This window comes from Eschrichtius robustus, chromosome 7 (genome assembly GCF_028021215.1).
Source record: "Eschrichtius robustus isolate mEscRob2 chromosome 7, mEscRob2.pri, whole genome shotgun sequence".
NCBI lineage: Eukaryota > Metazoa > Chordata > Mammalia > Artiodactyla > Eschrichtiidae > Eschrichtius > Eschrichtius robustus.
The window spans coordinates 127,571,605-127,599,164 of NC_090830.1; the positions used below are offsets into that span (position 1 = coordinate 127,571,605).

Below are 27,560 nucleotides of genomic sequence, written 5' to 3' on the forward strand. Positions count from 1 at the left end.
GAACTCTTAACTGCAAGGAGTAGAACATGAAAAGATCACAACTCCAGTACTCAGAAATCCTTGGGTAGCAAGTGACAGAAATGCAGATCTAACTAGCTTAAACAAAAATGAGAATTTGTGGCCTCATGTGTCTGGGAATCTAGGGTATTGTTGGATTTCTGGGTCCAGGATTCAAACGATGTCCCTGGGGTTCTTTCTGTCCCTCGCAGCTCTGCTGGTCTCTCCTCCACTTCATTCTTGGCTGCTCAGGGGGTCCCATAGCAGCCCTCTTAGCAACCCCAGTGCAAAGAGAGCATCTTTTCGGAAAACCAGCCGGAAAGTCCTGGAAAATACACTTTTTGGTAGCACGATATCTCTTGCCTGCCTGATGCCTGGAGTGGAGAGAAGGAATGATGGCAGGGGGTCAGGATGAATGGCTGTTGGAGAAGGGGAGGAAGGAGGGCCACAAAGTGAAAACCACGACTGTCCACCCCAACTGTGTAAGAATAGGCACCTCCTGGTAGTGCCAGAGACTCCTCAGTAACTTACAGGCCTGGGTGGTAGGAGCTTGGGTTTTAAAGTTGTTTCCAGTCACAAAAATCAGTGTTTAAAGAGAATAGTCTGACTCAGAATTGTCCTTCCTGTTACATTATGATTGGGGCCAAAATAGACATTTGTGTTTAAGCCTTGATCCTATATACCAGGGTTTAGCAAACCTTTTCTGAAAAGGGCAGATAGTAAATATTTTAGGCTTGTGGCCTGGGTGGCCTCTGTGGTACTACTGAACTTGACCATGGTAGGTTGAAAGCAGCCATAGCCTATACCTAAACAAATGGATGTGGGCCACATTTGGCCCACAGGCGTTATCTTGCTGACTCCTGATATAGATGTCTGAAAATCTTGTATTCAAATAGGCCATAAAACACTGCTCTAAAGTAAACTGTATGTTTGCAAACCACATATATGATAAGGGATTAATATCCCCCCCAAATAAGGGACTCCTAGAACCCAATAGCAAAACCCCAAATAACCCAATTAAAAAAAAGGCAAAGGACTTGAATAGACATTTCTCCAAAGAAGACATACAAATGGCTGACAGGTATATGAAAAGATACTCAACATCTCTAATCATCAGGGGAGTGCAAATCAGAGCCACAGTGAGATAATACTTCACACCCGTTAGGATGGCCGTTATCAAAAAACAAAAAATAAAAAGTGTTGGCAAGGATGTGGAGAAATTGGAACCCCTGTGCCCTGTTGATGGGAATGTAAAACTGTGCAGCTGCTGTGGGAAACAGTGTGGAGGGTCCTCAAAAAATTAAAAATAGAACTACCATATGATAGCAATTCCACTTCTGGGTATTTATCAAAAAGAATTGAAATCAGGATCTCAAAGAGCTGTTTGCACACCCACGTTCATTGCAACATTATTCACGATAGCGAAGAGATGGAAACAACCTAAATGTCCTTTGACAGATGAATGGATTAAGAAAATGTGGCGCGTGCGCACACACACACACACACACACACACACACACAATGGTATATTATTCAGCCTTAAAAAAGAAGGAAATCCTGCCACATGCGACAGACAACATGGATGAATCTTGAGAATGTTATGCTAAGTGAAATAAGCCCTTCACAGAAGGGCAAACACTGTATGATTCCACTTATATGAGGAAGCTGAAATAGTCAAACTGATAGAAGCAGAAAGTAGAATGGTTACCAGGAGCTGGAGGGAGGAGGGCAATGCGGAGTTGCTGTTTAATAGGTATAGAGTTTCAGTTATGCAAAAGAATAATTCTAGAGATCTGCTGTACACATCGTGCCTGTAGTTAACCATACTGTATCGTGCACTTAAAAGTGTAAGAGGGTAGGGACTTCCCTAGTGGTCCAGTGGCTAAGACTCTGCGCTCCCAATGCAGGGGGCCCGGGTTCGATCCCTGGTCAGGGAACTAGATCCCACATGCGGCAACTAAGAGTTCACGTGCCGCAACTAAATATCCCACACGTGGCAACGAAGATCCTGTGTGCCGCAGCTAAGACCTGGCGCAGCCAAATTAAAAAAAAAAAAAAAATAGTGCCACAATGAAGGTTGGGGTGAATGTGTCTTTAAAAAAAAAAAGTGTAAGAGGGTAAATGTCATTAAAAAAAAACTATATATCTAAAGTAGATTGTATAACAGTTTATTTTCTGTTCCTAATGTGGTGGGAGAACATTTGGAAAACATAAAATTGATCCCATCACAGAAGCAAGGAATTAGAATTGCCCTGTTCAAAGGGGCAAGTGGTGATCCACCACAGATCAATCAACTGAGGAAATCAGTCATGGCCACATCGGAAGAGATGACGTCTGAAGGCTGCAAGACGGCTGGCTGGGCTCAAATGCTGGCTAGGATAGCTTTGTCTTGCCAGTTTTAGCAATTCATACAGTTGTGTCATGGATTTGAGACTAGCATGGCATGCCTAGTTGAGGTTTAAAGCGCCCTCCTGGACCCTCCAAGCCAGGCGTTGCTCAGGATTAAAAACATTCATTGTTTGGTCAACAGAAGGCCCTCACAGCTCTGATGAGAACGTCACCTGCGAAGGAATGGGCTCCTCCCAGGTTTGCATTTTAGCACCATCAGACTCTGCTTTGGCAGCTGCTGTTTTAATGGGCACAGAGGGACGGGCTGAGGGCCTCGTGGGGGTCTGTTCCAGATGAGAAAAGTCTGGAGTCCTGGGGTCAGAGTGGGATCTTGGACCTTCTTACGTTCTGCAGATGTGATTGCATGGCGCGCAGAGGCAACCTGGAGTGCAGAGTCCGTGTGACCGTCCTGGGGTATCCACTCCACGTCTCCTACCCAGGCCAGTGAAAGGCGGAAACTCTGAGAACATTCCATTTGAATAAGATGCGTTTAATAAGAGCAACGGAAAATGGTAAACCTGGCTTGGGGAAAGGGAATGTGCTCTTTCATGTAAAACAAACAAAAAATGTGACTGTGGGAAGCATCCAAAAAATAAGATGACCTGGAGGCTGGATTTAAAAATTGGCACTGGGGGAAATCTCATTTCCCCAGTCGATGACTCCCCCGTTAGCTCTGCTCATGCCAGTGGAGCAAACCAAAATAACTTCATAAATTAAAGTTTATGCAGGGAAGAAAGCTAGGCCTGGACTATCACACACCAGATGAAAACCTTGACGGCTTTGTTTACAACCGACATCCTTGGTTTGAAGGTTAATGGTGTCTAGAGAAGGTTAGGTTGTACACATGTGCAATTAAAAAAATCACTATTGATAGAGAGAGACATACTGTGTTTACTTACTATAGTTTATGCCACCTTTGTTGGCTTGTTTGTTTTCCCTTCTGGAAAGAATGTCTTTGTCCTTCGGTAATTAATTATAACCAGCTTTTGTTTACATCCAAGTACATGGAAACTGCTCAGAGAGCTCAAAGTATGTCAGTAGTAGTGCCCTGTAAGTAGAACCTCAATTTTTTTGTTTCCTTTTATTATACAAGAAATAGAAGGATGCATTTGGGATGTAAAAGGTTCAAATTATAGAGCAGCATACATTCACAGGAGAGCTTAAAACTCCCCTCACTGCCACCAACCCGCCGCCCTCACTGCCCATGAGGTTTCCTGTTCTTTCTAGACCTGTTTCTTTATGTTCACTGTTTATATGTCCACCAATAAGTGCGTATTTATGTATACATAATATACACAATTACTTTTATTTTTAATACACGTATGGGGTCATGATGTATATATTGACGGACAACTTGCTTATTTCACTTCACGTGTCCAGATCTGCTGCTGGTCAGTCCATGTGTGCATGACTTTTAATGCTGCAACACATCTCATAATATGCATGCGTAATTTACTGAACTATTTATATATCCTTCCTTTTGCTGTTAAATGAAGTAGTGAAGACATGACATCACGACTGCCTCCTGGAGCTAGACTGCCTGGCTTTGAAATGGGACTTCACTTGAAGGGTTGGGGGACAGGGGTGTACGACCCAGGGCGGGGTTGGCAAACTGCAGCCCTCTGGCCAAATCTACACTCCTCATGTTTTTGTATGGCCCATGAGGCAAGAATGATTTTCTTATTTTCAAATGGTTGAAAAAGAAAATCAAAAGATAAATGTTTCCTGAAATAGGAAAATTATATGAGATTCAAAATTCAGTGTCCATAAATAAAGTTTTGTTGGAATACAGCCATGCTCATGGCTGGTGTTTACTGTGTCTGGGGCTGCTTTCATGATGCAACAGCAGAGTTGAATAGTTGTGACAGCAACCATCTGGTCCACCTAAAATATTTACCATCTGGCCTCTTACTGAAAACATTTGTTGACCCCTGACCTAGGGCAAATTACTAAGCTCTCCATGTCTCCACTTTCTATACCGTAAAATAAAGATAGTAATAAAACCTACTTTGTTCAAATATAGTTAAAAAAAAAACAAGACCTACTTTGTAGGGTGAAGTTACTTATCTATATCAAATAAATATCACATGTAGATTATACCAGATTATAATATGTCAAATATATGTGTATAAATTACATGTAAAACATTTAGAACTCTTTAAATGCTTCGTAAAGGTTGGCTACTATTATACCATCGTTAGTATCATTATTGTAACTCTGTGCACGTGTGCAGGGACATTGCAGACACCGGAAGTGGACTTGATGGTGGAGGGATGTTGGTAAGTGCTACCGAATTGCTTTCTAGAACAGCTTTACCAATTTTTGCTCCCAGGAGTCCCACATTTCTGACCAGCTGGATAGGGACTCATGGAGTAGATAAAAGAAAACTGAGTCTGTGAAGAGTTGGGTCCTTTTGGGCTCCAAACACACTCTTGATGGGCAGAATTTCCCCTCTGAGTGCTGTGCCCAGATCGCTGGGTCGACCGTGCCTGGAAAGGTGTCGCCTCCAGTCAGCATGAACTCACAGTTGTTGAGTGAGGGCCTCCTCTGTGCTGAGCCCTGGGCCTGTACATTCTCATTGTAAGTTTTCACAGCCACCTCTATTTTCCAGATGAAAACCGAGGAGCTCAGAGAAATTAACTTGCACAAGGTCCACAAAACTTTTGATGCCACTCCCTTACTTCCAGGAAGGGATAAGGAGATGTCAGACTCTCCATCCTCTCCCCTCACTTTCCCAAATCAGCATCTTGATAACTGGGTACGAGCTACGTGGAAAATTGGCAGTGAGCTTCAAAGGGAGTGGCTTAGTCATGGCCGAGTTTATCTCCTCCCGTTCTAAGTAAAGAGAATTTGTCATAGCATACGTTACTATATTTTTCATGCCCCAGTGTCACAGTTTGTGCTGCTCAGTCATGCTGGGAATGATGCAGTTCTAATAGATAACCCCCCTTTGGGTAAAATGTCTATTTTTAGGCGTCTCCCGGCGCTCCTGTCAGGGGCCTTTGCAATAGCATTTCTCATGTTCCATCAGCGGTCTGCAAAACATGAAGCAAATTTACCCAGATATTGTTGACCTTGTACATGAGGGGAAGAATGTTTCTGGTTTTGTGTGTGTTTTCACTGACGAACATTTGCATTCTTTCCTTCTTCACTTTTTTTTTTTTCTCACACTGACATTAAGAAACAACAAAACGCCACTTGCCCCACAATTTAAAACTTGGGATCTTAACCTGTACAGACAGTTGTTCTCTATGAGGAATGTGAAACATTTGACAGAATTTCCTGAAGGAATGAAGAGCCACAATCCCCTGATTAAAACCACGTTAAAACAAAAAGCAGGCCATATCCGAAAGCCTCTGTCAGAGGGCTGCTTATTTAATCAAATGAAAAAGGTAGCACAAGTTGGATGTTTATGGCATCACCAAGGCCTTTCTGTGATGCTTAAACTTTTTAAGAACGTACTGAGAACTTCCTCTTAAAGCTGCCTCTGCTCTGAGTTATTTTCGCAAAGGCTGGCCTTCCTTCCTGCATCCCAGTGACTGATAGTCATGGTAATAGATGAAAAGCCCAAACTTCCATTCTGACAGGCTGTGAACGTTTATCTGAAGTTGTAATTGTCAGGCTCCCGTGTTATTTTCTTGCTGTCTTATACAGCGATGATGAAAGGGGCCTGGGGAAAAGTAAAAGAAAAAGCCTTCCGGAAGGTATGTGCCTAAAGCAGGGTTTGTCAGCCTTATCAGTATTGACATTTGGGGCCAGATAATCCTTTGTTGTGGGGTTGTCCTGTGCATTGGAGGGTGTCTAAGAGCATCCCTAGATGCCAGTAACACCCCTGTAGTTACGACAGCCAAAAATGACTCCAGACACTGCCAGGTGTCCCAGTGTTGAGAGCCACTGGCCTTGATCTTGGTGGTCTTGAACTTGCATCCTGTTCCTTTGCCCTGTGCATCTCCCACTTGCAGCTCTCCCATGCACAGGGACCTGTTTTCTTTTCTTCATCCTACCCTTACCGCCTTGAGATAGTGCTGCATCTGGACAGGTGTGCCAAGCTCAGCCCAGGCCTGGGAACCTGGAATAAGGCATTTCGCTTGAAGTGCTGCAGCCAGCACTCTCCCTGGCAGGTCCCTGTCGCTGCTTGTGCTGCAAGGTATGCTGATGGGCAGGTGTGTCAGTGGAAAGACTGTCCTGGAGACAGGTGTGTGGAAGGGAAACCATCTGGTCGGTGTGGGGTGGAGCCTGGCAGCCCCAGCTTCTGGTCCTGATGGCGGGGGCCACTGATGGATCACCACGCTCTGATCCCTGGCAGCCCAGGCCTGTGATAGACAGAGAGCTGCCCTGCTGTTTCCCCTTTTGGAATCTGAGGGCAGAGATGGTGAAACTCCTGGGAGAGGCTCAGCTGGATCCCAGTGAGCGGGAACACAGCCCTTTCCCAGGGCCGAGAGGTGGGAGGTTCTATGAGTGCCTCTTTCTGGGACGTGTGGTTCCACCGGCCCCCAGAGCACCGACACCTGGGTGCAGTGGCTACACTGGGGCGCTGGGGGAAGAGCATTGGTCCAGGAGTCACGTGGCCTGAGTTTGGTTTCCATTCTACCCCGAGTAGCAGTGTGACCTTAGGCAAATAGAGTCCTCCCTCTGTCCTCATGTTTCCCATAAAGCCACCTTCCTGTGTTCCCGTAGAACCTTCTTCACTTCTGTTTTCTCCTGACTTACAGGCAAAGGTGGGATTGTTAACAGGTGGAATTGTGGCCTTCTTGAATTTGCTTTTAGTTGTGAGTTCCTGACTAGTGGGGTTCAGTGAGGGGCTTGGGGGGGCTCATTCATTGGTTTTTGCCTCATGTTTATGGGGTCTTAGAGGAGAGCCCAATAAATAGCATTTCTCTTTCCTGAAGAAATTGAGAGATGAGACCCTGGTTGCAGGTTTGAACTTTGGAACTTGTCCAGATTTATTTATCAAGTAAGTCATCTTCTTCCCCTGGAGCCAGTAAATCAAGTGTCCCAAAGGCCAGGAGTTTTTAGGGAAAGTGATGGACACTGGAGGGCAAGGGTCATGGTCAGTGTGGACTGTGAAGGCCCTGTCCTGTGCCCGGTAGGGGATGCTGGCCTGGCTTTCCTTGACCATCTCATTGCTCCAGGCTGGTTTCAGAGCCTGGCTGTCCTGACCTGCTGGTGAGGGAGTACTGCTGCCATGTCCTTCTGAGCCCGGAGACAGCTCAGTGGTGACAGCCCAGGGACGACGCAGTGGTGTCCCCATCACCTAGTGCCCCTCTGAGCTCAATGGTAGAGCTCAGTAGTAGAGTAGATTACATTGGCCCTTGGTGGAAATCCCAAATTCCAAGGAAGAGCATGGGGGGTTGGGGCAGCCATGAACTATCTCAGGTTCTGGGTTGCATCGGAAAACCTGCCACACCAGGTTGCTGATGTCTGCTTCTCTCGGCGTCGTGGTCTCCACAGCCCCCTGGACCCTGCCTTTGGAGGCCTGTGGAGGAGCGGGACAAGCCTGCGCTCTGTGTTCCCCCTTTAACTGGAAGCTTGGAGTCCTGGATGCAGCTGCTCTGTTTTATGTGCCCCATTGACTGAGTCCAAGCTCTGCGTGAGCCTGGTCCCTGATGTGTGATGTGTGGCCTGTCCAAGGCTGGACCAGTATCCCGGCTCCGTCCCTGGCACACACCCAGCTTGTTTGGAGGTCATATAGCTCACCATAAAAATAGTGTGAGTGGCCAGCTCTTTCTTCACTGTGGCTCTGGGCAGCCCAACCCAGCTTTAGGGTGGATGCGAGGCCTGAGAGTGAACTTCTTTGTGAATAATGACACAATTCCAGAAAAATGCAGCATCTCCCGGATACAGCTTCTGGAGCTTGGCCTGGGGAGGGGGGCCTGGAGGGTTTTTCGTGTTTGGGCTCTTGGCGGTTCTTTGCCCCAGGGGGGATGTGTGTGTGTGCATGTGTGCATGCTTTTTCACAGGACACATTATTTTCAGATGCTTGTGTGGACAGTTTTTGGGAGTCCCCTGGGGAAAAGGAAAAAGTACAGAATGCTGTGACACCTGATGGAAAATATTATGCCTTAGTCAATGGAGCTGATGTGTCTCCTCTGACTCTTGCCTTTAGACTAAACCAAACCTCAGCCAGAAAAGATGAGGCACACATGGAGCCTTCTGGGCTGGTGACCGTCCCTCTGCAATGGCACTGTCTTAATTCTAAGCGCCTTGGAAAAATGCTTTCAGAATCATACAGTGCTTGCGTTTGGGGGAGGTGCTGAAAGGTCATCTTGGCCAAATAACTCTTTTTAAAGGAAGAGGAAACTGAAGGCCAGGGAAGACCTATGACCCACCCAGGGTTGCACAACTAGAGCTTGAATCCTGTCTCTTGAAACCCAGAAGAAGGTTTTGTCTATCCTGTGCTACTTGAGTCTTCAGACATATACTGTGACAAGTTTTAGACGGGATTTTAATTTCCACTCTGGTCTCGTTTGTTCAGTCACTCTGAGCGTCACACATGCTCCAGGGACTGGGGACACGGAGGTGAGCAAGGTGGACCTGGTTCTTGTGCTCAGGGGGTTCCCAGTCTAACAGGGAAAACGGCTGTGAACAAGACACCACGTGTGGGATGCGAGCCGAAGCAGAGCCCCAGCTCCAGGAATCACCCGTCACCCCCCAGACCCCACCCTCCATCCTCCGGGCCCTCTCTGCTCTTTGCAAAAAGGCTCTTAGTATCAGAGACTTTAGGGAACTTACCTGAGGTCGGCATGGCCGGGTCGAGGCCTGTGGGTCTGGGGAGGTGACACCGGGCCACAGCACACCCCTCTTCTCCCCACTCCCACCCCGACCCGTTCCCTAGCCTTCTGAGCCACTTTCCTTGGACCCTGGGCTGGTGGCTGGGTCTCTGGTAATGAGTGTTTGGCCTTTGAGCATATTTCTTTGCTTTCCTTTTTTAGAAAGATTGAGATATAATTCACATACCATAAAATTCACCATTTAAAGTGTACATTTCAGTGAATTTCAGTGTATTCACAATGTTGTGCAACCGTCAACACTGTCTCATTCCAAAACAGTTTCATCCCCAAAAGAAGCCCTACACCTGTGAGTAGTCACTCGCTATTTGCCCCTGTTGCAGCTCCTGGCAATCTGTGTCCTCTCTTGCTGGACTTTTCACATAAATCGATCATACAGTATGTGGCCTTTTGTGTTGGGCTTCTTTCACTTAGTCTGACATTTTCAAGGTTCATCCACGTGGTAGCAGGTATCAGGACTGCATTCCTTTTGGTGGCCGAGTAATATTCTGTTGGGTGGATGTATCACATTTCGTTTACGTATCTGTTGATGCCCCTTTCACTTTAACTCTAATCACAGCCTCCGATGTCTGCTTGTGTTCTCTGGTGAGTGTTTGGAAGTTGTTTCTAATTTGTCTAATGGAAACTTTGGTCAGCATTCTCCCCTTTGTAGGCTGGCTGTACTGGCCTAAAGGGAAGCTAAAGCAGTGATTCTGAATTGGGAAGGGGAATGTCCTCTCCCCCAGCTCCCCAAATCTGACATGACTCCCCCGGGGGCACTGTTACAGGTGGGAGTACGTCATATCTCGAGAGTGTTGGGGCAGAGTGGCTGAGACCATGGATGAAGGGATGCTGTAGATGGGCTGGGCTGCCTGGCCGACTGGCCTGCAAGTCTTTATTTACATCTCACCTGAGCTGCCGTGACGGGTTATGGCACAACTAGTCCAAGAGCATGTTTGGGGCCCTTGCTTAGAGTATTGTCTTTATTATCTTTTATTTTCCCCATTTATTTCATTAAGATATAAAATTCACCTTTTAAAATCGCATGGTTCTGTACATTTTAACAAATACATATAGTCATATAAGTACTACCACAATCAAGAACATTTTCATCACCCTCTGAAATTCCCCCAGATTCCTTTATAGTCATCTCCTCCCCCAGCCCCAGCTTCTGGCAACCTCAAATTTATTTTCTGTCCCTATGTCTTGTCGTTACAAGAATATCACAAATGAAATCACATGGAATGTAGCCTTTTGAGTCTGGCTTCTTTCACTTCACATAATGTATTTGGATTCACCATGTTGCCATGTGTATAAGTTCCCTTTTATTTCTGAGTAGTATTCCATTGTTTGTTTATCTGTTCCCCAGTTGAAGGACAGTTGGGTTGTTTCCAGTATTTGGTGACTATGAATAAAGCCACTATAAACATTCATGAACAGCTTTTTGTGTGAACATAAGTTTTCATTTCCCTTGGGTAAATATCTAGGAGTGGGATTGCTGGGTCATATGGTAAGTGTATGTTTAACTTTATAAGAAACTTCCAAGCTGTTTCCCAAAGAGCTGTAGCATTTTGCATTCTCACCAGTGATGTATGAACGTTCATTGTCTTTTATTACATTCTAGTCTCCAAATTGATCAGAGCCAAAATATGCTTGGCTTTTTTCGTTGCAAGGTACAAAGACCTACTCTGTTTACCTTACCTGTTTTAGTTCAGATTCTCCCAGAAGTAGCCTCTGAGGCAGTGATTCGAGTGTAAGTGGTTTATTTGGGGGATGGTCCCAGGAAACACCAGCAGGGCAGTGGAGAGGTGAGAGGAAAACAAAGGAAGCCAAAAAAGGGTGTTCCATCGAGCAGTTTACCATTTGGGGCAGCTCACGCTCTATCCCACTAGGAACTCTGAGAACCAGTTCAGAACACACGCCTGAGGTTTCTCCCACACGAGGGGCGAGACAGCTGGGTTCTGCAAACCATCTCCCATGTCACGGGCTGAAGGCTGCTGCTGGGGTCTTGTTCGTGGCACTTGCAGCTGCCCCGTGTGCAGAGACAGCTGGCTTTGGCAGACAGAGTCACAGGTGAAGGGTATTTGGAAGTCAGGCCAACCTGTGACAGTCAAGGTGTGCTCTCCTCAGATAGTAGACATTTCCTTCCAGCTGCTCCCCATCTCCCTCTCTCAGCACGGCTCTCTCCACTGGTGGCTCTCGCCACTGGTAGCTTCCCTCTCTGCTTTGTAATTCTGCTGTTGTGTCTCTTCTTATGTTCCCACTACAACTCACTGACTCTGTTGAGTTCAGACTCCCCAAAGAGAGAAACTGGTTGGCGAGTTAGTCACTGCCTTTCTACTGGGCAAAGTCCTCAATTTAGATCATTCTATAGACCTTCTGGCCATCCTTCGACTGCCCTTGGGTTAGGTGGCCTGGTCTGGGCCACTCAGCTGTGACCAGGGAGGTGAGTCAGAGAGTTTGGAGAAGCGCTGTCCAATAGAACCTTCCATGATGATGGAAATGTTCTGTATCTGTGCTGCCCAATATGGTAGCCACTAGTCACAGGGGGGCTGTTGAGCACTGGAAATGTGGCTGGTGCTACTGAGGAATTGAATTTTTAATTTAGCTTGATTTTAATTAATTAATATTCAAATTCAAATAGTGGCTAGTGTACTGGACAGCACAGTTCTAGACCATGGGCCACGAAGTGGTCTTGACCTTTTTCTCTAGCATATAATGTGATATGTGATATAACCTTTCCTAGAGGTCAGTTTTTTAAAAAGCTAATTAATATCTGATCCAGAAACTGTGATTCTGATTCTGAATCTTTTAAACTCTTTTTCCACCATCTGCTTCAAGAATGGGAAGTACCATCATTTTAGGCAATGAAGTTAAAATTGACCCAGTGATTTTTTGGGGGTTATGATTCTGTTATGAACCTCCTTTGATATATTTACATTTTATCCTCTGAAGTTCTCTTTAATTCTGTAACTCACTCTGACCTTTGTACTACCCCTATTTTGTGTTGTCAGATGTGTGCGTGTGAGTTACTGATTTCCCCCCTCACACATGGAGACACTTGGCAGGAGGTTGACCCACCAGGGAGTAGGGCTGAAGTTGTCTCTTGGAACTTGGAAGTACAAGTTGCGTTCCTGATGGCAGCTTAAGTGTGCATTTCTAAATCAGAACCAAATTAGGACAAGTGTTCCGTGAAACACCATTACAGGAAATGCTAATAGGTATATCCAAGAAAAAAGTTTCTATGGTCAAACATTTTGGGAAATACTGCTTGCTATAGCTTTTTCTTGGATATTCTTTTTTTGAAAATTCTTTTCCATTATGGTTTATCATAGGATAATGAATATAGTTCTCTGTGCTATACAGCAGGGCTTTGTTGTTTATCCATTATATATATTATAGCTTACGTCTGCTAACCTCATCCTCCCACTCCATCCCTCCCCCAACCCCCTCCCCCTTGGCAACCACAAGTCTGTTCTCTATGTCCATGAGTCTGTTTCTGTTTTGTAGATAGGTTCATTTGTGTCATATTTTAGATTCCACATATAAGTGGTATCATATGGTATTTGTCTTTCTCTTTCTGGCTTATTTCACTCAATATTGACAATCTCTAGTTGCATCCATGTTGCTGCAAATGGCATTATTTCATTCTTTTTTATGGCTGAGTAGTATTCCATTGTATATATGTATCACATCTTCTTTATCCATTCATCTGTCGATGGACACTTAGGTTGTTTCCATGTCTTGGCTATTGTGAATAGTGCTGCTATGAACATAGGGGTGCATGTATCTTTTTGGATTAGAGTTTTGTCTAGCTATATGCTCAGGAGTGGGACTGCTGGATCATATGGTAATTCTATTTTTAGTTTCCTGAGGAACCTCCATACTGTTTTCCATAGTGGCTGTACCAATTTACATTCCCACCCACAGCGTAGGAGGGTTCCTTGGATGTTCTTAATGCACATTTTTATATCAAAGGCTCTGAGAAGTCCTGCAGAGGAATAAAATATTCTTTTTCACTGTAGAAATCAGGTTTTCCAAAATTATTTGGACATGGAATCCACTTTTTTTTTTTTTAATGGGCCATCTCTTTTTTGGCATTTCCTAGGATACTGGTCTGTAGACCCCTTAGTTTAGGAAACAGGAATAGGCAATTCTTAAACTTTTCCAGCTTAAAAGTCTGAGCGCTTGGCTAAGAAGGAAGTTCTCTTTTCCATTATGCTCTTAGCTTTTCCTCTACAATCTTTACTTCTTGTCCCCTTCTCTTCCCCTCTGTCCCCCAAGTATTAAAAACCTGGTTGATTACTAATTGTGGGACTTTTTCTGTAACACACATTCTAAGAGAGATGGCCGGACACATCAGAGAATCACAGCGTTGCTTTTCTCAAATGCCATGTGCCCCAAGAGGCTCTATGTTTGTTATCAAAATGTGCTGCTCACATGCTGCCTTGGGTGCTGTCATTGGCATTTTCAACTTGTTCCTGTGTCATTTTGCAGCCTGGTTCTTCTGAATTTCAGCAAGATGACTGTGATTAGGTATGTCTCTTTCCATTTCAAGTGACAGAAGCTCAACTCCAGCTAGCTTAAGGGAAGCAAACAACAAACAAATCAATCCTAGGGAACTTAGTTTAGTTTGGTTTAATTCTGGGCGGGGCTCAAATGATGTCATCTGGTGATGGTCCCTCTCTGTTTCCTGTCTCCCCGCCTTCCAAAGCTCTTGGCTCTGCTTCTCTTGGTGTGTTGGCCTCTTTCTTTCCTGACACAGCTCATCTCTTTCGCCATCATGGGAAAGATGGCCAGCTGCTCTTTGGCCTTAAGATTTGCCATCCCCCCCAAAGAAGGACTTCCTGTGCCAGCACCAATATATCAGATGTCATTAAAATATTCTGATCAGCCTTGCTTGGGTTTTGTGTCCACACTTGTGAACAGGGGTTGGGGTCCTATGAGTCATATGCAGGTGGCAGGGCACTGATTGGCAGCATAGCATAGTAAGTGGGGGCAGGACAATTTTTCAGCAGAGAGAGGGGCCCTGGGTGGACTGAAACGACAGTTATCCACTCACAGTGCCTACTCCCTTTTCCTGGTGGCCGGGGCTACCCTGAGTTGTCATGGTGTGATGTGTCTCTTTGATCTTCAGTTTTCACAGTTGGGTTTTGGAATTCAAAACCTGATCAGACAGAAAGAGCGATTTTAGGTTTGAGGCTACAACTTAAACGGAGGCCTCTTGAGCAAGAGGCCAGACAGAGCTCGACCACCTGTGTAGCTGTGAGGCCAGACGTGTGCTGGTAAACATTTAAAAACCGGCTCTTTGGAAAGAAGAATGTCGTGATTTGTAGCATTTGTGTTTCCATGGTGTGAATATTCATTCCCTCCATAGCTGATTTCAAGCTATCAACCTGACATCACTCAACAGGGAGATGGGAAAAGATGTTTGTAATTGGCATGTGCCCATGTAAACCAGCTCCACAACATGGTGTGAGGTCTACCAGGAAGCCTGGAAGCCTGGGAGAGGTTATCAGATTCGTAGCTTGGGCTGTTGAGGGGAAAGATAGAGCAGGACCAAAAAGAGATGAAAGCAGAACAATATGCCTTTGGCAGGCGGTTGAGTGGAGGTCAAGAGTGGAGGCTGGGGTCCTTTTTGGAGTCAAATGACCTGGGTTTGAATTTCCACCCGCCACTTAAGAGCTGTCTGACCTTGAGTAGTTCCCTTCACCACTATGGACTCAGTTTCCTCATCTGCAAAATGGGAAGAATATTGAGGCTCCATTGAGATGATGCATGGGATGTGTTGCACACACAGGGCCTAGCCCCTACCAAGCACTTAAATATTCATTGTTGGGACTTCCCTGGTGGCGCAGTGGTTAAGAATCCGCCTGCCAGTGCAGGGGACACCGGTTCGAGCCCTGGTGTGGGAAGATCCCACATGCCGCGGAGCAACTAAGCCTGTGCTCCACAACTACTGAGCCTGTGCTCTAGAGCCCGTGAACCACAACTACCGAGCCCGCGTGCCACAACTACTGAGGCCCGTGTGCCTAGAGCCCGTGCACCACAACAAGAGAAGCCACCGCAATGAGAAGCCCGTGCACCGCCACAAAGAGTAGCCCCCGCTCGCTGCAACTAAAGAAAGTCCACGCACAGCAATGAGGACCCAACGCAGCCAAAAATAAATAAATAAATAAATTTATTTAAAAAAAAATTGTTGCTGTTACTGACCACAAACAATAATTTGTATAGGATCGTAGGGTCCAAAGAGGAAGGTGCAGACCTCTCCTAGGGCGCTCAGTGTCTAGTTGGGAGGCAGACTGCAAGATGCCTTCCATCCTTTTGTGCTGCTCTGTGCTGGGCTAGTGGGGTCTCACAGCAACCACTTGGGACAAGCGGCAGCCTTTACCCATTTTACCGCCTCTGCTGGGAACCAGGAAGCCTTCCCTCTGTGAATCAAGCACATGTGTCTGGTCTCAAAGTACTCCCCTCCTGCCCATAATTTTTGGGGCCCTGCTCATATGTCGGGCTCTGTCCTCTCTGTCTTCTATTCCTTAGTTTCCTTAATCTTCTTAACTCCTCTGTGAGCCAGGCATCACCAGCCTTGTTTTACAGATGAGGAAACTGAGGCTCAGGGTAGAGCAGGCCTTTGCCGAGGCTCCTGGGCAGGTGAGGGGAAGAGCAAGGATTTTAATTCAAAGCGGGCGTTGTGGACTGAATGTGTCCTCCAGAGTTCATATGTTGAAGCCCTAACTTCCAGTGCAATGATATTTAGGAGGTGAGCCTTTGGGAGGGTATTAGATTTAAATGAGGTCCTGAAGGACTTCCCCGGCAGTCCAGTGGTTAAAACTCCGCGCTTCTACTGCAGGGGGTGCGGGTTCGATCCCTGGTCCGGGAGCTAAGATTCCACATGCCTTGTGCGGGGCCAAAAGAATAAAACAAACAAAAAAAATCCTGTTATTTGAAAAAAAGAAACAAACAAATAACTAAATAAGGTCCTGGGAGTAGGGCCGCATGATGAAATTGTGTCCTTAGCTGAGCTGGGGACCACCTGGAGACAGAGGGCCTCCCTGGCTTCTCCTAGGCGGATGTCCTGAGGTGGAACAGCTGTGCGCACCGTCTCAGGGAGGTTTATTTGAGGCTGCTGTGCGCCTGAGCAATCTGGGTTCTTAACCTACTTTTAGAAACAATGCTGGTTGTTTTTACCCAGGAGAGCCCTTCCCAAGTGCCCAGCCACCATCCAATGAGCTGCTCTTTCCCTTTCATAACTTGTGTGTTTTTAAAGGTGAGGAAGTTTAAATGGTAAAGCCGTAGGGTCAGCCAAGGGAACACGCTCTCTAATCCTTGTGGCTGGGATAGGAAACAGGGAAAGTGGATTCTACCTGGAGCCAAAGAGGCCTAGCTGCTTTTTCCTATTGGGCGGCTGGTTGAGAAACCAGAGGGCCTGTGCTGCTGCCTTCTCATGGGACCTGGATTTGGCCAGTTTGGCGGGGTTGGAGTAGGGAAGGGAGGTGTGTTTTATTATCTGGTGCTGGTTTGGACGGCCTCTTCTGCCAGCTTACCAGTCTGGGGCGGGGGTGTGGCGGGGGGAGGTTATGGTTGCCCTGTAAGCTGGGCCTTGGGCTGCAAGCATTCTCACCTTGGCCAGACAAGGGATTCCTAGGCTGTCAGGTGCCCGAGGCCGAGCTGACTGTGTCCTGAGTTAGGGACTGAGGATGGTGGTAAGTTGAGAGGCAAAGTCTTAGACCAGGTCACCTGTGGGTGGCCTTTGTGCCCTCTCTTCGTAGCTGTGGTGTGAAAGAGCGAGGCCGTTCAGGGATCTTCCAGCTGCTGGTGGAGGTGGGGCGTGGTGCCAGGTGGCAAAGAAGGAAGTGAGTTGGCTGAAGACTCAGCCCAGGGCCTGGGTGCCTTAGTGAGGAGGTGGGAGGGCTTCAGCACTAGGGAACCATAGAAGGAGCTGATGCAGGAGCAACTGGTGGTTTAGAAAGCTGACTGGTAGTCCCAGGTAATTTCAGGGACTGCAAGGGCTTGGACCCACACGCTGCAAACCATGAGGCAACCTTTTTCTTCCTTTTTGTGGCATGCTGCTCTGATTTCAGCACATCTCAACTTTTCCCCCCACCCCCACCCCAGTACAGGTCTAGGTACAGCAGTAGTGCTCCAGACCCTCTTGTTGGCGATTACTTGGGAAGGGGCTGTACTTGGGATGTGACTCTGACCTACAGGGACTGCATGTGCTCTTTACAACTTGCCTCTCTGTTTTGCTCACTGCGTGGAACTCACCCATAGGTTTTTATGCACCGATGTGGAATAAGTGAGTTCTATTTAGGCTGATTTGGTCTTAGGGAGAGAAGCCCCATAAAAGCCATTTCCAATAAAGGGGGGTTTATTGTACAGATACAACAGGCATCTCAAGACAGGCCCCATGAGGACTCAAAATGGACCATAAAATAAGGAATGAAGGCTGTTCTTTCCATATTTCAGGAGCTGCTTTCTGACTTAGCACCAGACGCAACAGGGCAGCCTCACCCCCCAGGCTGTGTGATCCCATTGCTCTCCTGTCCCCACAGCTGAATGCCCCGAGTTCTTGGGGTCCCTGGACAGAGAGCCCATCTGTCCTCTCCAGGCTACAGGAACCAGCCAGCCGAGGGATGGGAGTCTCTTGGGTCAGGCGTCCATTTCCTGTCCAAGTAGGCACATGATTGGCACTTGTAACTGACAAATCAAGATGGGCAAGAGTGGAGGCGAGGGTAAGGCGGGATGGCTTAGGCACCCCCCTTCCCATCCAGGAGAAGCTGCTCATGGTCATTCAGCTGTTTGGTAGAACCACTGTGAACTCATCCTGCTGCTCTTAGAAGGTGCTTGTGGCAGTATAGGAAAAAAAAGCCCTTGACCACTCTTGGATTCTACAGCAAGTAGCTCCAGTGCCTGCTGTGAACCTGAGTTTTGTCTTCCATGAAATGAAGGGGTCCAATTAGAGGCTTCTGGGAGTGTTTTCAAAGCGATGGGTTTGATGGAGCTTTGCCTCGGCTCAGCCATGCAGATGGTGATGTGGGACTGGGGGGCTGCTCGGGCATCAGAAAATGCAGCCTCCCCACTCCTCTGCCCAGCCAGGTCCAAAACCCTAGATGCTGCCTCACAGGAAACCGGGTCCCCTGAGGACGGGAATAAAAGCCAATGGAATTTCTGCAGACATTAGGAAGAGGACAGGGTGCCCTTGTTTGTGCTGATCCCCACATGAGTGTCCTTTCTAAAGCCCACCAGGTTTGGTACCTGCAGGGTGTGTCACCAGGTGGCAAAGGACAAGGTAGAGACAACTGGTACCAATCCCACTCCTGTTCTGTGCACTGGCCTCACCCACACCCGCCTGTGTGCTCCCAGATGGAGAAATTCTTTGTATTTGTCATTTATCTCTTACCTGCTTCTGAAGCAGCAGATGGGAAAACGGAATTAGCAAAGTCAGCTTTCAAACAACCTTTGTGTTAATTAAGTAGAAATAATTAGATTATTTAAAAACAAAATCCAATGCAGCATATTTCTGATTTTTGGATGTACTGTTTTTCCGTGCAAAGAAGCGATTTTATAATACTATAGAGGAAGTCCCAACGTAGCTTCCTTCCGTCTCTGGGCAGACCCCATGTGTGGGCGTCAGCAGTTGGTCCTGATGTCTGAGGACCTGCCTCAATTAGTGCAGCCCCATCAATGAGCTAGACCCCCTTGGTGACTTTCGTTGCATAGAGGGGGCATGATTTTGAGGTTGGATTAAGTCAAGTGGCCTAGGCTTGAATCCTAGCTCTTCTACCAATTAGGATGTGACCTAATTTATTTAATTTCCCTGAACCTCTGTATTTTCGTCTGTAAAACAGGGATAATAATAGGGTTGTTGACACTTAAATCCTTGACAAATGGCACATGATAAATGCTAAGTGATGTCCTTGTCATCTTGGTCGTCATCATCCTCATCATCTCAGGACGTGGAGTTGAGTAGGGGATAGATGGGGCGTACTGTCTCTTTAGTCCCCAGAGAATGCTGTCCTGGCCCTGTCTCCAGGCCTGGATGAAGGTGGGTTTCGTCTGTCGTCTCCAGAGGCCTGGACCCCAGCTGGCCTCACTCCTGGGTGTTTTGGGAGTGGATGAGAGAGGGGGAGTCCCCACCTGGCAGCTGAGTCCCTGTGGGCCTGGAGGCCCCCTCCAGAGCGGGAGGGTGTTCTGGCCCCTCCACAGGGTAGAGCTGGGGCCTTGGTCACAGGCGGATCCTAACTGTACCTCCTGCCACACTCTTCCGGGCAAGTTTCTGTGTGCTCTTTAATGGAAATGGTAGAAATGAGCCGGCATCATTTCTAAACAAAGAGGGACTTTTCACAGGAAGCTTGCAGACCTGACACCTTCTTGCTTGCTGTGGCGCGTGGCCTCTTCACTGATAATTGGTGTGGGACTTGCTTGAGAACAATAGACAATAGTCGTGGCCTGCTTCCTGTGAGAAGCGAAGAATGGGCACAGGTGGGGGTCCGGAGGAAGGGATTTCCTGAGAGCATCCTGTAGCCCCTTAACACGTTGGCCCTGTAATGAGAGCCGTCAGGGCTGACGTTATTGAGGGTGCCCGTAGGCGGGCCCTGTTCTGAGACCTCACACACTTGAACGCATGATCCAGAGGAGGTGATGAGGACTGACAGAGGTGCCGAATGCTGCTGTCCAGGCCTCTTCCCTGGAACCATCCTGGAAGGGGCTCGCCAGCTCCATGCCAGGGATGTTGAGCTTCGGGAGAGAGGGGGCCTGGCTTGCCCTGCCCGGCCCGCCCTGCCAGTGGCCCCTGGCACCAATTTCCTTGTCTGGTCTACTTCTGCCGTTTGGCCTCTTGTTAGTTCCTTCAGTGGACCTTCCTGTGTGTTGGTCCCGCTGCCTGGAGCCCCTTCCCTCCTCTCCCTGCCCTTCACCCATTCGATTCTTCACTGACCTTCAGGGTTTGGCATAAACCTCACCTTCTCAGGGAGGCCTTCGTTTGCCGTCCTGAGTAGCTGGGCTCCTTTGTGGACCACGCCATCCACGTTGTTCTCCACTACAGCCCCCTGTTCGTTTCTTCCTTTCCCAGTGCTTACCAAAATTTGTAACTGTGCATTGGTTGGTTTACTTGTGTGTTGTCCCCTCCGCAACTGGACCGTGAGCTGGTTGGTGCAGGTCTGGCTCGTGCTGCCCACAGTGGAATCAAGTGAGTCCGCAGCACGAGCAGACCTTCTCAGAGACCTTCAAACGCTGGGTGAAGGCGTGGCTTAGTGTGTGTGTGCTAGGGGTTCTCGAGGAGATTTTCAGAGGTTTCTTCTGAGAGGTGTGAAGGAGAGAGTTAAGTCCAGTTTTTGTAAGTAAGACAATAGGCATTTTCTCTCCAGCAGCACCAACTGCAGAGTACCTGGCATACTCGTTCAAAGGAAAAAAAAAATCACTTAGTTCTTAAGAAGGCTCTGGAAATTTCATCTGCGTTTGGGCGAATTGGCACACAAGGCCTCTGGAGCAATACAAATGTGGAATTTGAACTCTACCCTGCCTCAGAGAGCAAGGCTGGAGCGATAGGACAAAATGCATTTAAATGTCATGCGTTATTATTAGTTGTAATCTTATCTTTGTTAATAATAATAACAGGACCCGCCTAGAAGTTGCTGAATAATAGCAGACAGGCGCTTTCCTAAGCTCACCGTCAGACAGAACTGTGGACTCTGGGGAGGCGGTGGTTCCGCTGACACCACTGGGAGGGATCGCGATTTCAGCCGGAAGCTCCACCCTGGTCACACGTGTTCTGCCACATCCTCCACGCCCTCTGGGGCTCTGGTCATTCGGAGAGACGCCGTGGAGGCCCGTGGCCTCTCAGACGTTGGCCTTGCCTCTTCAGAGGCTTTTCTACTCCCACCTCCCACCACCCCGAGCTGCTGGCACAAGTTAGGGGGTCTGCAGGTTTGGGACGTGCAGGGCAGTTTCTCTCTGCAGAGATTCTGCTGTGGCCTTTCCCTTCTATTGTTTGCTGCCCCAGTGACTTGCTGAAACCATGTGTTTCCTACAGATTTTGTTTGCCTACGTTGACTTCTTTGTTTTGCTCTAGTAAACAGCCATTTAGCATATACAGATCTCTGCACTTGACAAAGAGAAATCTGGAGGCCTGGACCGGGTGGCTGCACTGAGTCACTGACTCTTTGAGTCTGAAGACCTTGGCTGGTCCAGAACTCGTAAATGACTCATACTGTCAGCGCTGGCCCGTGTGCGGAGGTTCCGTTGCTGGCTGTGGTGGTGGAGGGCAGTATCGGGCCTCTGACTAGTCAGGAGGAAACCTATGTTTGAGAACTAGGTTAGTCAGGGTTGAGTCCCAGCTCCAGCACTTTCAGCAGCTGTGTGACTTTGGGGAAGTTGCTTACCTGATCTGTGTGTTTCCTCATCTGTGAAAATAGTACCTACCTTGGTGGGAGGCTTAAAGGAGTTAATATTTGGAAACCATCTGGTGCAGGGCCTGCGGCTAATACATGCTAGCTGCTCTTGTTATTTGTCTGTTGGGCCCCGTTACTGGACTTGCCCCAGAAATCCGGTTGGGAAAGGCTTTCCAGCAGACCCACTTCACTTAGGAGTGGAATCGAGGCGTTTATCACTGTAGGTTGATGTGATCTCCTGGATGTGGTGGTGATGGTCTGTTCATCAGAAATGGTTCAGAATGTTCTGAACTTCTACCTTGTACAGGATGCACAGATGCTGAATGGAAACAGCCCTGGGTTTGCACCCCTGTGACGCTCTTACTGCCGTGTGACCTTGGATGTGCTGCTTATCTTCTCTGAGCATTTCTCATCTGTGAAATTGAGCCTGTGAGATCCTCTTTCACAGGGTGGCCGTGAGCTTGAACTGCGCCTATGTCTGTAAGGTGCTTAGGTGGCACAGAGCCAGCACACGGTGGGTCGGGGGTTTGCCCTGACGGATGAGCTGCATCTGAAAAGGCCAGCGTTCGGTATCCTTAGAAAGGGCATTGGAAATACAAGAGAATCTTGAAGAAAGTGGAGTGGTGGGGAGTGGGGAGCAGAGGAGGTGATCACAGCCTTTCAACTTCTCAAGGCTTTACCCCATCAGATTGTCTAGGTCATTTGTGGCCCAGCTCATAGAACTGGAGTGACAGGAGGCAAGACCTTGCGGAGGGACCTGAGCGGCCCCAGAGAGAGTGGATTCCTGTTCTCAGAGGGCTTCAGGCAGAAGCTGGATGGTGCCTGGGAGGGACAGGGATGTGGTGGTCCATCTTGATAGCCTTCAAAGTCCTTTCCACCCTGGATATTCTAGGATTCTTGCACAGAACTAGACATAATGCTCCGCTTCAATACCACGCACGTGTCATTCCCCTGCTTCAGAATATGAGGGCAACTAATGGATTAATGGGGCACCTTTAACCAGTTTTAAAGGCCCAGTCAGAGAGGAGATTACACCAGGTCATGGGTAGACCGTGGATTTCCAGAAGGAGGCCTTGGCAGCTCCACTCCAAGATCAAAGAAAGTGATTTTGAGATGCATCCACTGGCACCTGTTCTGAGGCTAGTAGTGTTGGAGGCCGTGCTGGACACCACTGGCATGAAGGGGACTTTGATGTGGTCTCTTCCAGATGGAGCTCCATTGTGGGATTCCGCTGTCTGCCTTGGTACAGCAGGTTGTAAAGATCAGGAGTGGGTGACGTCAAGAGTGTACAGACTCCACGTGACCGTTTAAAAAAAGATTTTCAGTGTATTTATCCATGAGCAATCCATGGTGGTCATTACTGGATGTCGGGGGCAGGGTGCCAGCCTCAACACTCTGGGCCCAGGCTTTCTCAAGCCCGTCCAGGGCGCCCTAGGCATTGGTACCTCAGACCACAGGTGCAGGTGGACCACTGCTCTGACCCACAGGGCAGGACTTATTTCCCCAGGCTTTGTTCACATTGGCCACCGACTTTTTGACTGTGGTTTTGGGGTTTGTTTGATGGTGGGAAAGTGGCTGAGCCATATACTTAATCTTTTTAAAATATTTTATTTTTTCAGAACAGTTTTACCTTCACAGCAAAATTAAAAGGAAACTACAGAGAACTCCCATATCCCCCCTGCCCCCAAATATGTACAGCCTCCTCATTTATCAGCATCCCCCACCAAAGTGGTACCTTTGTTACAACTGATGAACCTACGTGACACCTCATAATTATACAAAGTCCATAGTTTACATTAGGGTTCACTTTTGGTGGTGTGCATTCTGTGGCTTTAGACAAATGTATCCACCATGATCATATATAGAATAGTTTCATTGCCCTAAAAATCCTCCATGGTCTGCCTGTTCATCTCCCCCCACTCCAAACCCTTGGCAACCACTGACCTTTTTACTGTCTCAGAGGTTTGCTTTTTCTAGAATGTCATATGGTTGGAATCATACAGTATGTAGCCTTCTCAGATTGGCCTTTTTCACTTAGTAATAGACATTTAAGTTTCCTCCAAGTCTTTGCATGGCTTGATAGCTCATTTCTTTTTAGCACTAATATTCCATTGTCTGAATGTACACCACAGTTTATATATCCATTCACCTTCTGAAGGACGTCTTGGTTGCATCCAAGTTTTGGCAATTATGAATAAAGCTGCTGGAAATATCTGTTTGCAGGTTTCTGTGTGGACAAAAGTTTTCACCTCCTTTGGGTCAATACCAAGGAGAGCAACTAGCTAGATCATACTATCAGAGTATGTTTAGTTTTATAAGAAACTGCCAAACTGTCTTGCAAAGTGGCTGTACCATTTTGCATTCCCACCAGCAGTGGATGAGAGTTCCCATTGCTCCACATCCTCATTAGCATGTGGTGTTGGCAGTGTTCCAGGTTATGGCCATTCTAATAGGTATGTAGAGGTATCTCGTTGTTTTAATCTGCATTTTCCTAATGACTTAGAATCGGGAACATATTTTCATTGGCTTATTTGCCATCTGTATACCTTCTTTGACGAGGTAACTGTTAGGGTTTTTGGCCTATTTTCTAATCAGGTAGTTAGTTTTCTTACTGTTGAGTTTTAAGAGTTCTTTGTGTAATTTTATTTTATTTTTAATTTTTATTTTGGCCTCGCAACACGTGGGATCCCAGTTCCCCGATCAGGTATTGAACCCGCGCCCCCCAGCAGTGAAAGCACAGAGTCTTAACCACTGGACCTCCAGGGAATTCCCAAGAGTTCTTTGTATATTTTAGATAACAGTCCTTCATCAGATGTGTCTTTTGCATATATTTTCTCCCAGTCCATGGCTTGTCTTCTCATTCTCTTGACATTGTCTTTTGCAGAGCAGAAGTTTTTAATTTTCATGAAGTCCAGCTTATCTATTCTTTCTTTCTTGGATAAAGTCTTTGCTTTTGTATCTAAAGTGTCATTGACAAACCTGAAGTCATCTAGATTTTCTCCTATGTTATCTTCTAATGCCTAGGACTTTTCAGTGGTGTCACTGTCATCTCTTGTTGAGATTTTTGGGTAGCCTTCCCTTGATCCTATGTGTTCTCTTTTTCTTTAGCTAGTTAGAGCTGGGTTTATGTCATGAATGAAAGAGCCCTGAGGTGCCTGGTTTATAGCAAAGCTTGGCTGGCCTTTGGCATGTGATCGGGGACGGGTTCCAACCCAGCCATCCTGTTGAGGAGCTGAGAGGCGGGACTGACTGGCCGACACGAGATTATAACACTGACCCAGGGAGGCCAGGGGTTTCCCCTGGGGCACAGGAACACACACTACACTTATCTTTGAGATGTCTGACCCTGACAAGGCTGGAAGAGATGAGGCAGCGAGTGGTGAAAGTTCTGGTTGGGGCCGCACACGACGTGGAAGGGAAAGCAGGAGAGCAGGAGACGCTCGGAGAGATCCCAGGGGTAACATTCATTGTGCGGCTTCCTCATGCACTTACCCACCACGCTGACTTCAGAAGGTGATCAGCCCATTGACTCCGCGTGTCACCCTGGTGTTGTAAGCGGTGTCTGGTTGGTCGGAAACCTGGGAGACTCAGCACAGGTCTCTTTATGTGGCCGTTTTTGGTGGTCCTGTTTCCTTTGGTGTCTCCTAAAGCAAGGCTGGGTGTGTTCCTCTCCAGCCCACTGTATGCATCTGGAGACAGGGGCTTGCATCTTTGCCTGTTGAAGGAAAGTTATAGTTTAGGATTCTCCATCCCCTTGGCTGATTGTCCCTCGCATCCTTTAACAGAGCTGGTGCCCTCTGGGTGGGCTCTGAGGCCCGGGCTGCAGCCCCAAGAACGCTGTCAGAGGGGAATCAGCACGCCAGGGTTCCTGCCTCGGATCCAGCTCCTCACTAGGTGGTCATAGGCAAATCTCCTGGCCTCTGTGGGCTGCAGGTTCCTACTGTTACATGGGAGTTGCTGTGGAAATGCAAAGACCCTTTTAATGTAAAGTTTCTCAGAGAGCAATATTGGAAAGTGGTTCAGAACCTGGGATTTGAATTATGGTTTGGCCACATGCTAGCTTCCTAAGGCTCTCAGTTTCCTCACCTGTAAAATGGGCTAATGATGATCCCTGTCTCGCTGCTTTTGGGGAAGATGAAATGAGATAGACACCGGAGTATAGTCTCTGGTACATTGGTAAGACTCAGTAGGTGGCAGCTAGTACTCCATATCACCGTCATCACGGGTGTGACCCTCACACAGGGTGGGGAGCAAGTTTCCTGACTCCTGCTGGGGTTACAGCCCAGATAAGCACCCAGAGTGAAGTGAGGAGGGCATACGGTTGATCAGCATCTTTGGTTTCTTTTCTCCAAGCAGTGACCTGGACCGGTTGTGTGACTGTGACCCGCACTTGACCTGTTAGAAACAGATGAGGGCAACCTGAGAGAGCTTCCTTTACACTGGGCAGGATTGGATCTGTGACCATGGATCGTGTTACCACTTCCTGGAGACAGGCAGTCCTTTCAGTTTTATGTAAACTTTCCTGTGATGGAGACTTGATACAGAGGAAGAAAAACATACGGTGAACCCTTTATTTCCTGTGATAAATGATGACCTTTGGAACTGGGGTCAAGTCTGAATTCTCCAAGGCAGAATTATCTTTTGCTGCTGTGGTTTTATAGTCACGACATGCTGTGCTTTTGGCTGCTGCTTTCTGCCTGATGATCTGATCGAGATGCCAATAAATTAGATAGGTGCCTTTGGAAGGCATTCAGATATTACTCATTGGAGTAAAAAGGCAACATTTGTTCAGGGAGAGGGCCGAGCATTATAAAAATGAGTATTAGGTACTTAGTGTCAACATCAGACAAGAAAAGAAGGGCTGCAGGAGCTGGGGACCGTCTTGCTGGGCAATACTAAAGATGCAGACAGAGATGCAGTTGTCCACGGCTGTCCCAGCACCGCAGTGGGTTTTGAGGATTCCCTGCTTGAGGTTTGAAGGAAGTCTGTGTCTTTCCTCCTCTATTTGCCAGATTAACGTTTCCACACATTTAGCCCCAGAGGTGGGATATGCTGAGCTTTTGCTGGAGAGACGTGCAGCTGAGATTCCGCTGTAACGGATGAGGTTTTGAGTGAAATCAGGGGGCGTTTTTGGTTTTCTTGAAGTCGCCTTTGACATTTTAGCAACACAGCTAGCAGATCAGGGTAGAAGGCTCCAATAGGATTTGAGATCCAACAGGATGTGGGAGGAGTCCTAGGCCTCAAAGAGAGGAGGGACTTTGGGGAGGATGAAGTGCTCCTTTTACTTATGAGAAAGGCCCAGAGAGGGTGAGTGGAAGGCCGAATAGCACACAGCTAGCTAGGGCCAAGTTGAAACCTGAACCCACGTCTTAACTTCTAATGTGGGGCTCCTCTATGGTTGGCCCATGCTTGTTGCAGTTCACAAGTCCTGTACAGTGGCCGATTGTGATGATGCTGTTTGTCACTTCTGTACCAACTTACTTTGGCAGGTGAAGTTTATATTTTACGATGTGTTCTTTTTTAAAAAGTGATGTGATCATACTGTGGAAAAATTTCTCCAAGGAACAACGTCCACCAACCATTAATGTTTTGGCATATTTCTTTCCTGTCTTCATTTGTGCCTGAGCATGTGAGTGAGGAGAGAAAGAAAAAGAAAGACCCACAAAGTAAATATACAAGCAGAAGTAATTGTAATAATGTCAGACTTATCATTTAGCCTGACTTTGAAGTTTGTTAGAAATTGAGTTGGAGTCCCCTGATGGCCATACTTCCATCGCTTGTCCTTGTGACTTGGGAAAATTTATGATTCCTTGGCCAAATCTCTGGATAACATGACCAGGTTTTAGCCTCACCTGGGTGAGTAAATTTTTAACCTAAATGTTCTCAAGTGAAGAATGAGGTGGTGATAGTCCAGAAGGTAGCTTGTTTGGAATCCTCTTGCTAGACACTGAGCATGTGTTACTGACACCTGGATCAGTTCAGCCTGACCCACAAGAGAGCTCACAGACCGCCACGCTGG

At 47.3% G+C, this 27,560-nt stretch overlaps 1 protein-coding gene across 5 annotated transcripts in view; it reads left to right on the plus strand.

The window, feature by feature from the left end:
• The window catches only part of GRK5 (G protein-coupled receptor kinase 5), a 219,971-nt gene that overhangs the window by 31,515 nt on the left and 160,896 nt on the right, over positions 1–27,560 (plus strand). The window contains exon 2 of one of the 5 annotated variants that reach the window (XM_068548648.1): positions 2,740–2,897. The exons of the other annotated variants lie outside the window; for them this stretch is intronic. Within the exon in view, the coding sequence (XP_068404749.1) occupies positions 2,870–2,897 (28 nt within the window). The 5' untranslated portion in view covers positions 2,740–2,869. The remainder of the gene's footprint in view (positions 1–2,739; positions 2,898–27,560) is intronic. 5 annotated transcript variants of the gene reach the window in all.